The following is a 16,099-nucleotide window of genomic DNA, read 5'->3' as shown; positions in this document are numbered from 1 at the left end:
TAGAATGACTGTTGTGAAGAAGAGAAAAAGAGTCAAATCAGAGAAGTATGATGAGTTGTATGGGAGGCTGGACACTTAAGAGGGTGAGAAGGACTTGTACCAATTGGCAAGCCAGAAGGATCAGGCTGGAAAGGATGCGCAACAGGTTAGACTTGTGAAAGATAGGAATGGTAATGTTCTAACAAGTGAGGAGAGTGTGACAGGACGACGGAAGGAGTACTTTGAGGAGCTACCAGTAATTAATGAAGAGAATGAATGTGAAAAAAGAGTAAAGGTCATAAAAACTGTGGACCAGGAAGTGGGTAAGATTAATGATAATCAAGTTCTGAATGCTCTGAACAGAATGAAAAAGGAGAAGGCAGTAGGACCTGATTACATACCAGTTGAGGTTTGTTAATGTCTTGCAGAGATGGCAGTGAGGTTTTTGACTCAGATATTCAATGGCATATTTGAGAGTGAGAAAATGATTGAGGAATGGAGAAGAAGTGTGCTGGTGCCCATTTTTAAGAACAAGGGTGATGTACAGAATTGTAGCAACTACAGGGGCATTAAATTGATGAGCCGCAAGGTGACTGGTCTGAATGACTATCGGCAAGTAGCCCTCACCCCGATAGTATGGTATGGTATAAAGTTTATTAATTTTAAAAAATACAAAACAAATCCATAACAGTATAAAAAATATACAAGATATTTAAAATGAAAGGCAGCAGAAGAAGAAAAAATCTTATTATATCTGCCCCTTTTTTCAAACAGTTTAATCACAATAATGTTCAAGTAACAGAACAAAATGAATAACTCTTTTTAATTTTTCTAATTCTAATACAAAAACACACTAAGCTACTTTATATATATATATTTTTTTAACAATTCAGTTTTGATCTTTTTCTTAAATGTACATATTGACTTGCATTTTTAACATCACTCTCTAGACCATTCCACAATCCAATTCCTTGGATTGAGGTAGACCTTCCCTTCAGACTAGTTCTGAATTTTGGTTTGACAAATATCTCTATCCCCTTAAGATTATAACAACTTTGTCTTTTGACTAAATTTCTTTGGATATTTAATGGTAATGTGTTATTTTGAGCTCTATACATAACTGATAAAATACTATAATCTACCAAATCATGGAACTTCAATAACTTCAGTTGATAAAATAATGTGCTTGATGGGTGACTGTAATGCTTTAGATAGTCACTAAATGCTTCGAAAAACTGGTCATGACTCACATCAAAACAACCATCAACATCAACGAGGACCCTCATCAGTATGCATACTGCGAGAACCTATCAACAGAGGATGCCATCTCCTCTGTGGTCCACACTGCTCTCAACCACCTAGAGCAGGAAGGACTCTTATGTCCGTATGCTCTTTGTGGACTTCACATCTGCCTTCAACACCATGATCCCCAAAACTCTGATGGACAAACTATTCACACTAGGACTAAGCCCTTCCATTTGAAACTGGGCACTAGACTTCTTAACAAACAGACCACAGTCAGTAAAGATCCACAACTTTTCCACCTCCATAACCCTCAGCACTGGCTCTCCTCAGGGATGTGTGTTGAGCCCTCTCCTATTCACTCTGCTCATGTATGAATGTGCAACTACCCATCCAGGCTGTCACATTGTAAAGTTTGCAGATGATACAGTGGTGCTGGGATGCATCACAAACAATGATGAGTCCAGCTACAGGCAAGGGGTGGAACATCTGGAGAGCTGGTGCAAAGAGAATAACCTTCACATCAATGTGAAGAAGACAAAGGAGATGATTGTGGACTTAGAAGGAACAAACACACCTATACCCCTCTGAACATAGGATCTGCGGTGGAAGTGGTCTCCAGCTACAAGTACTTGGGTGTACACATGAATGACAACCTCAGCTGGAGCAACAACACCACCAGCCTGATCAAGAAAACTCAGAGACTCTACTTCCTCAGACGGCTGAGACGAGCTAGTCTGGGAAGCTCAGTCCTCACCTTCTACAGGTGTGCAGTGGAGAGCATCCTGTGCTCCAACATCAATGTGTGGCATGGAGGCTGCACAGCTGCAGAAAGAAAAACTTTGCAGAGAGTGGTGAACGCTGCACAGAAGTCTGTTGGAGTCAGCCTCCCCACCATCACAGACATCTACACCTCTAGATGCAGGAAGAGGACCACCTGCATCATGAAGGACCCCACTCACCCGGCACACACACTTTTTGCCCTGCTCTCCTCAGGAAGGAGGTTGAGGAGCATTAAGTGTAGAACCACTACACTGAGGAACAGCTTCTACCCTGAGGCTGTTAGACTCATGAATATCTAACCAGAATAATCACTGTGAAAAATCACATCACGTTGCTGCTGATCTGTTTCATGTTGATGTGTTCATGCATGCTCATCTGCTCACACAGACTTATGTTTGTGCTGCTGTTCGACGTAATGTTTTTATGCTATTAGTACTTAGTGTATAATAAGTTGATGTTTTTCTTAGTTCATATTTTAGATGGTATCATTGTTTCCTTTCACATTTTTATTGTTGGATGTAACTGGGACCCTGTGTACATAATTGTGACAATAAAGAATGTCTGACTCTGACACGAAGATCTGGGAGAGAGGTGTGGAAGCTAGACTTACAGTAGCTGTGAGCAGCAGTATGGTTTCATGCAGAGAAAGAGCACAACAGACGCCATCTTTGCTTTGAGAATGTTGATGGAGAAGTACAGAGAGAGTCAGAAAGAACGCCATTGTGTCTTTATGGATTTAGAAAAAGCATATGACAGGGTGCCGAGGGAGGAGGTATGGTATATTGGTAGAACGTTAGATGTAGGATGTTCAAAATGTAGCTGCTAAGAAAAAGACAAAGAGGAAGATCAAAGAGGGGATATATGGATGCAGTTAGAGAGAACATGGAGGTAGTTGGAGTGAGGACAGAGGATGCAGCGGACTCACTGTGGAGACCCCTGAAGAGGCAAAAGCCAAAAGAAGACGACGAGAACTCAGAAGTTAGGGCACGTGACATCTTCAAATTTAGTTACGCAATTTATCGTATAATTTAAAAACATCATAAAACTTAAACGACTGTTGTAAAAATGCATGAAATGCTAGCTCAGTTATGTAAAGACAACATTCTGTGACTTCATTTATACTTTGAAAAATCCAACAAAGTGAAGTCAGGTCCTCTGGACGGTTTCTTCTTGTTGAAACGTTTCGTCTTTCATCCAAAAGACTTCCGCAGTCTCAGGAGCCACAACAAACTCAGTCCCATAGGTAGCACACTCACATAGTGGGCCAACCAGTTTGATGGTGATAAGATGGTTTCAGTAGTCCGCCCTCTTCCCCATCGATTCGTCTGAGACAGCCATGGCCAAAGTGGTTCAAAGCATCAAAGTTCATGCTCAATAATCCAGATTAAAGTTAAATCAGGTCCTCTGGATGGTTAACTTTTGTCCGTTTATTTTTGTCTTTAACACTGACTGAGTTTGTTGTGGCTTCTCAGACTGATTAAGTTTTTTGGATGAAAGACGAAACGTTTCAACAAAAAGAATTCATTCAGAGGACCTGACTTAACTTTGTTGGATCTTTTACCTGGATTATTGAGCATGCTCTTCAATACTTTGAAAAATGTTTTTACTGGAGAAAATGTCTGAGCTACAACAATCCAAAGAACGCTGGGTTTTCTCTCAATTCTCCAAAAGTTTCTCTGTTGTGCATGTGAATTAGCTTTGTATTGTTTAGCTAATTTGGTTTATGCCTTCAAATGTACTGTTGTCAGAATCCACAGCAAACTATTCCCAATTAAGTTGCACACTTTGAAGGACATTTCTTTTGTAGACTTTTTAGTCTGAATTTGGATAAATAGAAGCACAGTGATCTAATTCTGATATATCTTGATTAAAATGGCTAAAATATAATAAATTAAAAAATCTTTCTTACATTACACTTTCTTTTGCTATCCAAAATAGCACTTTCATGAGAAAATAGTAAATGCTGCCCAGTGAAAATGGATTTTAGTTACTATTGCTTAGCAACAACAGTGGACATGTGGCAAGTCACAACTAAAGAATTCAAAGTATTCAAGAGCTATAAACTACACCAGACTGGACACATTGCTTCATTGCAGGCTGTGCTCAAACTGACCAGGATCTTGCAGAATGATTTGTACTCCAAGAAAGTCAGATGTTCAGCCAGCTCACAGGAATCGAGGTGGTCGAACAGCAGGGACATTTTCCTTTTTTTGGACATGGAAGGGACACGCTGAGTCACCTGCCGTTTCCATTTATATGATGGCCTGAGAGGGATGAAAAAACAAAGTTTGTCTTTATAGCTCTTTTTTTTTAGCATCTTCATAAAATTCAAGAGGCTTGGCTTTATAGTTGTTGCAAAAATGATCCCACAAGCTTGTTAAAACATCTGAAAATTACCTTTTGGTACAGAGTAAGGCTCAAGAAAACAATTTGCTGGAGAAAAATCTGCCACATAAGCTCCCATTTAGTCGAAAAGTGAAGCTGATGTCACATTTAAATCATTTATTGTTGTTCTCGGCAGCTCAGTGTCATCAATCAACAGGCAATAAGACAACATGACATCTGCAGTGACTGGTGTTCAGTCACGTGCAGCGTTTAGCAGCCATTTCACTCACACGCTGTCCAGGTCGATGAGCTGACTCTGGCGCTCGTTGCCCTCGGTGGTCAGAAGGTCTTTAAAGTCTTTCATCTGCTCCGAAAGCTCGGGGTTGAGATTGAACTCCGCTGGAAACTCAGAAATCCAGTACCTGGAAGAAAGATCAAAAGAAGAAAGGCAGACAGATGATGACAAACTGTATACTGACAGACCTAAAGGAAAAGGTTTACGTTTATTGTCATATGAATATGTGATGTGATATACAATATTCATTGTACATTTGGCAACACTGTCAGAGTAACCAGTCTGTCTAAAGTGTTAGGGAACTGTGACACTCAGCAGCACCATTGGCACATACAAGGTCTATTTTTGCTCCGTACAAATATTTGCATAGTAACACGAATGTTGTTCGGTTGAGGAAACCTCAACAAACTTAACAAACCATGTTATGTAAAAGAGCAGAGGTGTAGTAATTATCACTGTAACATTCTTTCACACCAGTACGTCATTTTGAGGAGGAGTTGTTTCATAGAGCTCAAAAACAATTGAAATCTCCCCTCGCTGGGGGATTTGAAAAGTGAACGTTTTTAGTTTTCTAAATGAGTGTTGTTTTTTTTTTTAACTGGTATTAAACAAGGGCAGCACGGTGGTGCAACTGGTAGAGCTGCTGCCTCTCAGTGAACAGGTCCCTGGTTCAAACCCCGGTCCAGGGGCCTTTCTGGGTGGAGTTTGCATGTTCTCTCCGTGCATGCGTGGGTTTTCTCCGGGTACTCTGGTTTCCTCCCACAGACCAAAAACATGCATGTTAGGCTGATTGGTAACTCTAAATTGTCCCTAGGTGTGCGTGAGAGAATGAATGGTTGTTTGTCTTGTTTGTCTCTATGTGGCCCTGTGATGGACTTGCGACCTGTCCAGGGTGTACCCCGCCCCTCGCACAGTGATTGCTGGACATGGGCACCAGCAACCCCCGTGACCCAAAATTGAATAAACGGGTAAAGATAATGGATGGATGGATGGATGGATGGTATTAAACAAGGAATGTGAGTAAACCTTTATCTTTGATGCAAGACATTCAAGTGGATAGGAGTTACAATGTGTATACCGTGGAGGTTTTTAATTTATTTTTTAATTGTCTGAGGCAGCGCAGAGTGATAGATCCTGTCGAGTAGAGGAAGCAGTTTTATTCACCACCAGGTGCAATGGCAGAGCCAGGGGGTGGCCAATGGTGGCCTCGACCACCATAGATTGATCTCCAGTCACCCCAATAATTTGTAGAAACTCTATCGCTTGGTCTGCTTTATCGATTCAGTATGGAGAGAAAGGAAAAAGGTGCTAACCTTTAACCCAACGCTCACCAGTCTGTCACTGTTACTGCATGTCTCAGAGACCATCATTTGAGGAACTTGTACTTTTAAACAATATAAAAATTAACATGCGTAGTTTACTCAAATGATTGTGGTGGCTAGTTTAGATAAACAGATAGTTGGTGGCAATCTTGGATATTCATTTGGCAACACAATTTTTGATTTCTTATGCCTAGATGCAGCCACACAGTAAAACGGACATCAATACCTCATTTATTTTTCATGTTTACCAGCTCACAAGGTTAACGTATATACATATATAGTGGCAGCCATCTTGTATTTTGATGTGGCAACCCAATTTTGAAAAATAAACTTTCTTATGCCTAGTTGCAGCCACACAACAAAATGGAAGTTGGCATCTCACTTATTTTTCTAGTTGCCATGTTCACAACATGCCCGAACAGACGGAGGGTATTTCAAACTCTTCCTTTTTGTTCCATGATGGGACAAAAGCAACTGGCCTTTGTTTGGCTAACCAACGACCTAGCCAGGATGAGGACTTTTAGCTTTTTCTCCAGTCTTCATGCTCTACAACTGAAGTTTTAGCTGATCCAAACTATTGACAACTGTTAGACACACTATGGATTATCCCTGAACAGCTCCACACATTTTATGGTTTTCTTCTTTCCATCAACTTTTTATAATTGCAGAATGTCTCTCTGATGTTTTCTTTATTATAAAAGACACAAAAAACACAAATCGAGTGGCCCAGTCTCACTTTCCTTTCTTCTCTAGGAACAATTGTCCAATGAGGGAAGTATTCTTCCCACAACAGTTTTGCATTGCCAGCAGCATTGGGGCCGAGATGGTGTAGAGGCAGGGCAGCCGGCTTGGGACCCGAGAGTCCCAGGTTCGATCCCCAGTCACTGCACATCACGTGGCGTCTCTGGGCAGCACGTCTAATCCCCAAAAATGTCCCCCGGGCGCTTTCAATAGCTGCCCACTGCACCACCTGGTGGTGGATGGGTTAAATGCAGAGACTAATTTCGCCATTGTATGGAAACATACAGTGCTGACATTGTGATGACATTATTATTATTATTATTTTCTGAGTGATTTGTGTCTTCAGTTAAGAACAGGTAGTCTATGGCAATGCAGCAAAGGAATCCTTCTCTACAATGGGGCCGCTGTGGTGTAGAGGTAGGGCAGCCGACTTGGGACCAGAAAGTCACAGGCTCAACTCCTCGCCACATGTCGTGGTGTCCTTGAGCAGGACGCCTAATCCCTAACTACTCCCTGGGCACTTACATAGCTGCCCACTGCTCCACCTGGGTGTATCTCAGGTGTGACTAAATGCAGAGAACTAATTTCGTCATTGGGGAACATACACTGATGACAACTCATAGCACTTTCTTCTTCTAAAAGGCAGCCATCAGCTCGGCAGGACCTGCATCACCGCAGGTATTACAAAAAGGAAGGACTTTCAGGTTTTTTGTCAAATTATTTGTGTCTGGTACCATGGGTTTTCTTCTTCCCACCACAATGTTAAGTTAAAAGTCTCAGGGAGGAACACATAAAAAAAAGACTGAGGAAGACCAAGGAAACAAAAGTTATGAAGTGATGATTGTTTTTGTCTTAAAATAAGATTACAAGATTATTACTTGACAAGGTGACATATTCTTGTCCGACGCTCAGTGCAGCTCTCTTCTTGAGATCTTGTCCGCAGGTTAAGGTGTAACAAGTTTCAAAAATCGGCTTTATATCCAACATATAAACCTCTTGAAATACACATTGACTCCCTCTAAAATCTGATTTCCAATTAGAAAGATTTGGGAGAACAATACGGATAATAAAAAAGAGCCATCTTTAAAGCCAAACCTTCCAAAAACAATCTTAACAAGTATAACTGTGAACACTTAGCCACAAAAATTAATCAATCAACCAAGCTTTAATTCTTTAATTCATATACAGTAAGTGGAACACAATTCAAAGTGCTTTACGGTGGTGAACAATAAACAAAAAAAAAGCTATCCTATGTAAAAATCAGATCAAACAGATGGCTTTTTTGTCTAACTTTAAAAGTATTTAGATTATGGACTCTTCTCAGATCCTCTGGCAGACCATTCCACAGTCTCAGTGCGTACAGTAGCTACTAAAACCAGAATCACCAGAAGTTACTGTTCTGCTTTGTCAGCTAAAACAGAGGAACCAGAGGATTGGAGGGGTTGTCCTGGTTAATAAGCTAAAAACAAAGGTCTGGTGTTCCGTGAAGGAATGCATACTTTCTTTAAAGCCAGTGTTAAATTGATATAATCTTCTGTTATAAAAGAATGGAGTTATAAGCATTTTGTTCAAACCTTGAAAGTAATGTTACGCGCAATCTCAAATAATATTGCAATACCTTGCACAATCAGCACTCAGAGTATGTATACTCTGGATGTACACGTATACGGCTATCAACTGGTACCATATGAAACTGGAGCTCATTATCTTCTACACATTTAGTGTTTAATAGGTTGGGTAACTGTAGAAACCATCTGGAATTAGATTGATTCTGCAAACTAACAGGTTGTACGTCCAGTAATTAATTTCTAAAATATTAATTTAATGCCATCCAGTAGTGTATGAGATGTTTTGTTAATAAAACACAGTCACAGGTGACAACATTCTTGCATTTTAGCAACAGTCAAACAATATATCTGCAAAAAAGAGCAGAATGAAAGGATACTTGACCACCAGCTTCTTAGCCATCTCAGTGGATGGGATGTACCACGGGTGCATCATGAGGAACATGCGAACCAAGGAAGCATCCTTCAAAGTGCCGTTCTCATCTTTAAACAGAGCATTTGAATATATTAATCATAATTTAGTCAGAGTATTAACTATGAAGATAATGTAAAAATTATTTTAGCTCCTCAGGTTCAATTCTCATAAATTATTTCATTGACAAACCAAAGGCTTGGATGCACGCTTCCACCAGCTCGTCCACCGTGGCTGACTGCTCCGACATTATGGACTCCATCGTTTCCTCCTCTGTCTTTCCAGTTTCCTCCAATATGGTCTGACTCCTGCAAAGCTCACTAAACACAAAGAAAAGGACAAAAATTAGGGAACAACAAGCAGTATGCCGATATCCCCCAACACTGAGGGATTTGAATAGTGAATGTTTTGTAGTTTTTGAGATTGGTAATTTTCTGGACAGGAGTTGATCAGAGAATGCAAGAAAATGTTATTGATGCAAGATATTCAAGTAGGCGGCACAGTGGCGCAGTTGGTAGTGATGCTACATCTCAGAAAGAAGGTCACCAGATCATATCCCGGTTGGGGGCCTTTCGGGGTTGAGTTTGCATGTTCTCTCCATGCATGGGTGGGTTTTCTCTGGGTACTCTGGTTTCCTCCCACAGACCAAAAACATAAATGTTAGGCTGATTGGTAACTCTAAATTGCCCCTAGGTGTGAGTGAGAGAGTGAATGGTTGTTTGTCTCGTTTGTCTCTGTGTCCCTGTGATGGACTGGAGACCCATCCAGGGTGTACCCCGCCTCTCACACAGTGATTGCTGGACATGGGTACCGGCGACCCCCGTGACTGAAAATGGAAGAAGCGGGTAAAGATAATGGATGGATGGATAGTTTCCTCAAATGATCGGGGTTGACGGTCTACATATTTTATGTTTATGGCGGTGGCCATCTTGGATTTAAATGTGACAACCCACTTTTTAAAATGAAACTTTCATACGTCTGGATGTTGCTACACACCAAAATGTAAGACTGTACATTACTTTGTTTTCAAGTTATCATGCTCACAACATGCACAGACAGTAAGAGAATATTTCCAGTTCCCCCTCTTCACGCTGAAATGGGGGACAAAAAGGTCCTCATGAAGGAACATCCATCATTGATCAACCCATTGATCATTATTTGTACCATAATCATCTAGAAATTTGGAAGAGAAAACAACTAGTTACTGCTGAGTGGAAAAAAAAACCTAGCATGATTACCTAGAAATACCAGCATTGTTAACTATGATCTTAATAATATTGCATCAAAACTAAAATCAGCAGGTTTTTTTTTTATTTTACTTTTTGAAAGGCTGAGAAATGTCTAAAACTTTGCTCTACTCATGGCTGCAAGAGACCGAACCCAGCAAAATAAAGTAATTTGATGTCCTGAAGACAAATGGCAAGAAAAGAAAATCCATTGTAAAATATATGTTGTACTATTCTTTCATGAAAGAATTATGTAAAAGAAGAAGAAAGCATTTTCATCGTCACGTCTCAGACCATGTGTCGAGACAAACACACTTGCATTTATTTGTGTGACTTGACCAAAAGACTGATAAAAAAACACAATTAACAGGAAACCAGCATTTATCTATTCTTGACACACTTTACTACAAGCTGCCTTCATGCAACAACTCTGAACATAACTGGGCTAATAAAACAGGTGTTGAACAGATACGCATGTTGTTAGTTCATATGATTTAGTGTGTGGTCTCAAAAAAAACAACCATGGCAACTAAAGACAGTAAATTTTAAATTTTGCCTTAAAATATTTCTTGTGTTGATGCTTTAGTTGTGTCTGGTACTGTCCCATTCTTGTGTTTCTCTGTACAGATTATAACTCGGTGTGTTGGTAAGAATCAGATAAAAATTACTTTTTTCTTCATTACTGACAAGTGACAAAGTTTAGTAACAAAACCCACAACAACACGCCCCACGGTGGCATCTCTGAGCTGATGGGTTTTAAATGCTGTGCTCGAGAAGGGTGTGATAAGTGTGTGCACGTATCAATTGTGTCTGACACGATGAAGCCTTTCACTGCGCCGTCCCTGCCGCAACACGGTGGGTGGACACACTCAATTACAGGCTTCACAAGCTGTCGCAGCCTCGCATTTCTGTGCAGGAAAGGTCCAAAGAGAAAACAAAGAAAAAGAGGAAAGTGAAATCTCAAAGCTTTAGAAACGATCAACGACCCAGCGTTTATTAAAGGAACCACCTTTCACACCAGCAGTTTATCATACCATACCACTTTATTTATAAAGCACTTAAAACAGCGACAAGGCCAACCAAAGTGCTGTACAGACAGAACAACAGGTAACACACAAAGCAAAATACAAAATGAGGTAAATCAAAATATAGACAAAAAACGATGCAGATAATGACGGCAAACCAGTGTGGACCATACAGGATCAAAACACAGATCATCTGGTGTTGAAAGCTACTGAATAGTAGTGGGTTTTGAAACGGGACTTGAAAACTGAGAGGGAGGGGGCCTGTCTGACAAGCAGAGGTAACTCGTTCCAGAGTCTTGGTCCTGCTACAGAGAAGGCCCTGTCACCTCTGCGCTTAAGATGAGATCCTGGAACTGTGAGGAGCAACTGGTCCGCTGACCTCAGGGAACGTGGTGGGACATACGGTTGTAGCAGATCAGAGAGATGGGGGGGGCAACACTGTTCAGTGATTTGTAGACATACATGAGTATTTTGAACTGGATTTGAAAGTGAACCAGTAACCAGTGCAGTGAGGCCAAAACTGGTGTAATGTGCTCGTTTTTGCCTGTACTGGTTAAAAATCGGGCTGCTGCATTCTGGACCAGTTGCAGTCGTGCAATGGAGGTCTGACTGATGCCAAACAGGAGTGAATTGCAGTAATCAAGCCTAGATGTAATGAATGCATGTATTACTGTCTCCAGGTTCTTTTTGGACAGTATGGGCTTCAGTTTAGACAGCTGCCTCAGTTGGAAGAAACATGATTTAACAATCATGTTTACATGATTGTTAAGTTTCAGGGAAGGGTCCATTATCACGCCCAGATTAGTGACTCTTTGTTTTTCTGACAGGGTTAGAGCGGAGAGGTCGATACGGTGGTTTGTGATCGTGTTGTTGGGAGGGAACAACATGACTTCAGACTTCTTTTCATTGAAACTTAAGAAGTTTAAAGCCATCCAGTCCCTGATGTCAGCCAGGCAGTCGAGCAGAGGTTGAATAGAGCATGTACCATTGTGTCTTAGGGGGAAGTAAATTTGACAGTCATCGGCGTAAAAGTGGAAGGGCATGTTGTGTTTCCGGAAAATGGCACCAAGCGGCAGTTTAGAAGAAGGTTATCCTGTGTTGTTTATGTGAGATAAGAGTTGAAAACATTTTATTTAAATCTTGAAAAAAAAAAAAAAAAAAAAAAAAAAAATATATATATATATATATATATATATATATATATACACATACATATATATACATACATACATACACATAAATGCAATACTGTGAGACATTAGCTAAAAATGTGTGTTTTTAATGACTCATCTACTAACGCATCAAGTTTTAGCTCATTAAATACAAGCAATATGCCAATGTAACCTTTCAACAAGGAATTCCAATAGGAAATGTTTATAGTTTTCAAGATGAATGTTTTTCTGGACTAAAATTGAACAGTGATTGCAAGTTCACCATAAAAAATGTATCTTTGACCATACCAAGGTCCATCCCATTTAGTTGAGGAAACTATAGTCTTAAACAATATAAAAATTAGAAAGCATAGTTTACTCAAATGATTGGGGTGGTTGGTATACATACATGCATACATACATACAGTACATGGGCGGCTGCGTCTGAGTGGTTAGAGCAGTCATCCTCCAGTACAAAAGATGGGGGTTTGATTCCACCAGCAGTCACATGCCGAGGTGTCCCTGGGCAAGACACTGCTTCCGATGTGTGTCCCATTGGTGTATGAATGTGATAAAGCACTGATTAGTTTCTACAAATTCACATTAGATTGTGTTGTAAAGTGCTTTGAGTATCTGGATAAGATAGAAAAGCACTATATAAATGTAGTCCATTTACCATTTACCATACATACTGTACATACATACATATACTACATGTTACATGGACTGTACTTATATAGTGCCTTTCTATCTAATCAAGATATTCAATGTTCTTTACAACACAATATGTGCTTTCATTTACCTCCACACACATTCATACAGCACTCTACTATATCTCTACAAAGATCATCTGAATTTATAGAGACTAATCAGAGATTTATCCCATTCATACACTGATGGAACACACATCAGAGGCATTGAGGAGTTCAGTGTCTTGTCCAGGGACACTTCAACATGTGACTGCTGGTGAAATTGAACCCCCTAGTCCCCCACTGGAGGGTGAGCGATCTAACCACTCACAGTTGCCCCAATGGTTAAGCAGAATTCACCAAGTGTTGGATTGTTCACCCAGTAATAGGGAACATGAGCTGGGTTTAGACTGTGATGAGACAGGTTAGTTTAACCCTACTAATGATGTGTTGTTGCAGCAAGACCACCATAGATTAATCTATGGTGGTCTTTTCTTGGCCATAGATTTATCTATGGTGGTCTTGGCCAGCATAGATAAATCTATGGTGGGACACATCACACTTTTAATGCCAAGATCAAGATCATCTTATGCTGAGAAATGACAGAGTAGTTTACTTTTGAGTAAAACCTTTTTTTTAAAGTGGCAACGTTGGCACTCTGCGTATGTGTTGCAAATGACTGTCAGCTACTACCACAAAAGATGTTAGCTTTGTATCTGTAAAATGTACTAAGATACAGCCATTTTGTGTAAGCTAAGGTTGATTAGCTGTGGCAGCCATCTTGAACTGGGTTGACTCCAAAAGTTAATCAGTTAAAGATGTTCAGTTAATGATTGCGTTCTGAATTTCATCCACTGGTTTATGAGATATTTTACTAACGGTGCAGAACAACAAACACATTCACAGACACAGGCAAGAACATTACCTTTGGTAATGAAGGGGTGTTAGACATGGTTCAGTGATTTTCTAGAAATATTGATGACAACCATTAGGTCTGAGCAGATGGGGACTTTTTTCTGTAACAAAATGGACAAGTTTCAGTTCTTGATTTGAACTTCAGAATGTTCTGTTCTCATGAACCCAAGTAGGACATAAAACTGTTTTTCACACAGGTGTTCTTTGTTGAATGCTTTCCTCACAAGCTGGAGTACTGAACAAAAAAAAAAAGGCTTTGCAAAGACGCCGTCAGCTTTTATCAAAAACAGTCTTGACAGTGCGGCACAGCCTGTGCCTGTCTTCATGATGATACTATCTAGCCGTTCCACGGGAGTGGACCATTAATCATCCCACTGACAGAAACACTTTGTCACTAACCTGAAAACTATTTGCTCTGAGAAATCACATAGGCTTGTCCTTAATGATTTCCCTCCGTCTGGTCTTCTATTTTTTCTGCACATAGTTCTGTTTCTGTTTCTATAACTGTGGAGCAGTGGGTCGAGTGGCACGCTGTGAGAGCTTCGGTGTCATCTTCAGTTGCCTGGTGATGCCGACCCAGGGCCATCGATCAGGGAGATTAAGGGGTGGGTTGGGGTGCAGTGGGGATAAAGGGAAGTTGACGGGTGCCTGGTCAATCCTGGCCAAGCAGTCTGCAGTGCGCTGCTGCTTTGCTGGGCAGTGGAAAGGTCACATACTCTGACACTGACACACACCATCATACTAAAGCCTTTGTCCTTTTCACTGTTAAAGCCTCGAAAGACCAGAAAAAAAACTATAACCTTGCTTTGAATATGCAGAAACCACCAATTTAAAGCCTAATTATAAAAGGTTAACTAGAACAAGTGGTACGCCAAAGTCCCCAGTCTCTGAGTGATATGAATGTTTGTAGTGTTTGAGATGAGGGTCTTTATGACTGGGATTGAACAGGGAATGCAAGTGAACCTTAATGTTATTTGTGCAAGATATTCAATTGGGTAGGATTTACACTATGTAGAAGAACTGAGATAGGTAGAGTCAGCAGGTGGCAAATGTGGACTTGGCCATCATAGCTTAATGTTAGGCCATCACAATGAATTAAGAAAAATATAAATTTGAGCAATATATAAAAAAAAAAAAATATATATATATATATACTTATAATAATATAATAATAATAATAATAATAATAATAATAATAATAATAATAATAATAATAATAATAATAATAATAATAATAATAATCTGAATTTATTGTTATCAAGCTCACAAGGTTAACTTATATACATATATGATAACATGTTTACATACAGTTATGTCACGTGACAGGAACAGTTTTTCGTCCATCCATTATCTTTACCCACTTCCTCCTTTTTAGATCACGGGGGTCCAGCCATCCCTGTGTGAGAGGTGGGGGACACGCTGGACAGGTCGCAAGTCCATCACAGGGACACATAATAGAAACAAACGAGACAACCATTCACAATCTCACTCTCACCTAGGGACAATTTAGTCACCAATCAGACTAACATGCATGTTTTTTGTCTGTGGGAGGAAACCGGAGTACCCGGAGAAAACCCACATATGCAGTAAGAGAGCATGCAAACTCCACCCATATAGGTCCCGGGCCAGGATTTGATCTGGTGCCCTTCTTGCTAAGAGTCAACAGCTCTATTAACTGAGCCACCATGACTGGAACAGATTTTATTGTACAATTTGGGTCACACTCCTTACATCCTGTTAGTGTTTTCTTTATCATTTTCACATCACAGGTGAAAGGTGAAACAACCAAACCAGCCTCCACCCTCATTTGCCCCCACACTGGGCCCTTGAGCAAGGTCTTTAACTCTCACCATCTGCTACTGAGAGCAGGAATACAAATATTTTCTTTGCTCTGGACATGCAGAATGCCACAGTAGTGGAGGTACACCGGCTGCAAACAGAGATTAGCAGCTATGGTGTCCCCTCGGAGAAGGAAGGTGAGGTGAAGAGGGGAGAGGATTGGGAAAGAGGATGATAAAAAAAATACTGAGTGGCAGGGAAAGAGAGCTTTGTGTCAGTCAAACATGGAAATATAATGTCGGCTGAAGATTGAAGTGGTATGCTAATGTCTCCCATTGTAGAGGGATTTGAATAATAAATGTTTGTAGTTTTTGAGATGAGTGTTTTTCTGGATTAAATTGAACAGGGAATGTAAGTAAACAATATTTCTGGTGCAAAATAAAAATATACAAGTGGGAAGGAGTTACACTGTATAGAACAGTGGTAGCTTATTTTCGTTTATTTATTCACGTTATTGTTTGACACATCTCTCTCTCTCTCTCTCTCTCTCTCTCTCTCTCTCTCTCTCTCTCTCTCTCTCTCTCTCTCTCTCTCTCTCTCTCTCTCTCTCTCTCTCTCTCTCTCACTCTCTCTCTCTCTCTCTCTCTCTC

General features: G+C 40.3%; 1 protein-coding gene across 1 annotated transcript in view; it reads right to left on the bottom strand.

The window, feature by feature from the left end:
* LOC119414713 (RAS guanyl-releasing protein 2) overlaps positions 1-16,099 on the bottom strand; it is a 152,186-nt gene that overhangs the window by 98,383 nt on the left and 37,704 nt on the right. The window contains exons 2-6 of the mRNA XM_037681824.1: positions 8,857-8,984; positions 8,633-8,735; positions 7,566-7,619; positions 4,620-4,751; positions 4,118-4,268 (exon numbers count right to left, since the gene is read on the bottom strand). Of these exons, the coding sequence (XP_037537752.1) occupies positions 4,118-4,268; positions 4,620-4,751; positions 7,566-7,619; positions 8,633-8,735; positions 8,857-8,926 (510 nt within the window). The 5' untranslated portion in view covers positions 8,927-8,984. The remainder of the gene's footprint in view (positions 1-4,117; positions 4,269-4,619; positions 4,752-7,565; positions 7,620-8,632; positions 8,736-8,856; positions 8,985-16,099) is intronic.

Source organism: Nematolebias whitei, chromosome 1 (assembly GCF_014905685.2).
Source record: "Nematolebias whitei isolate Nwh7 chromosome 1, NemWhi1, whole genome shotgun sequence".
Taxonomy (NCBI): Eukaryota; Metazoa; Chordata; class Actinopteri; order Cyprinodontiformes; family Rivulidae; genus Nematolebias; species Nematolebias whitei.
Note: the sequence above shows the minus strand (reverse complement) of the source record. Positions and strands in the feature narration are given on the sequence as shown.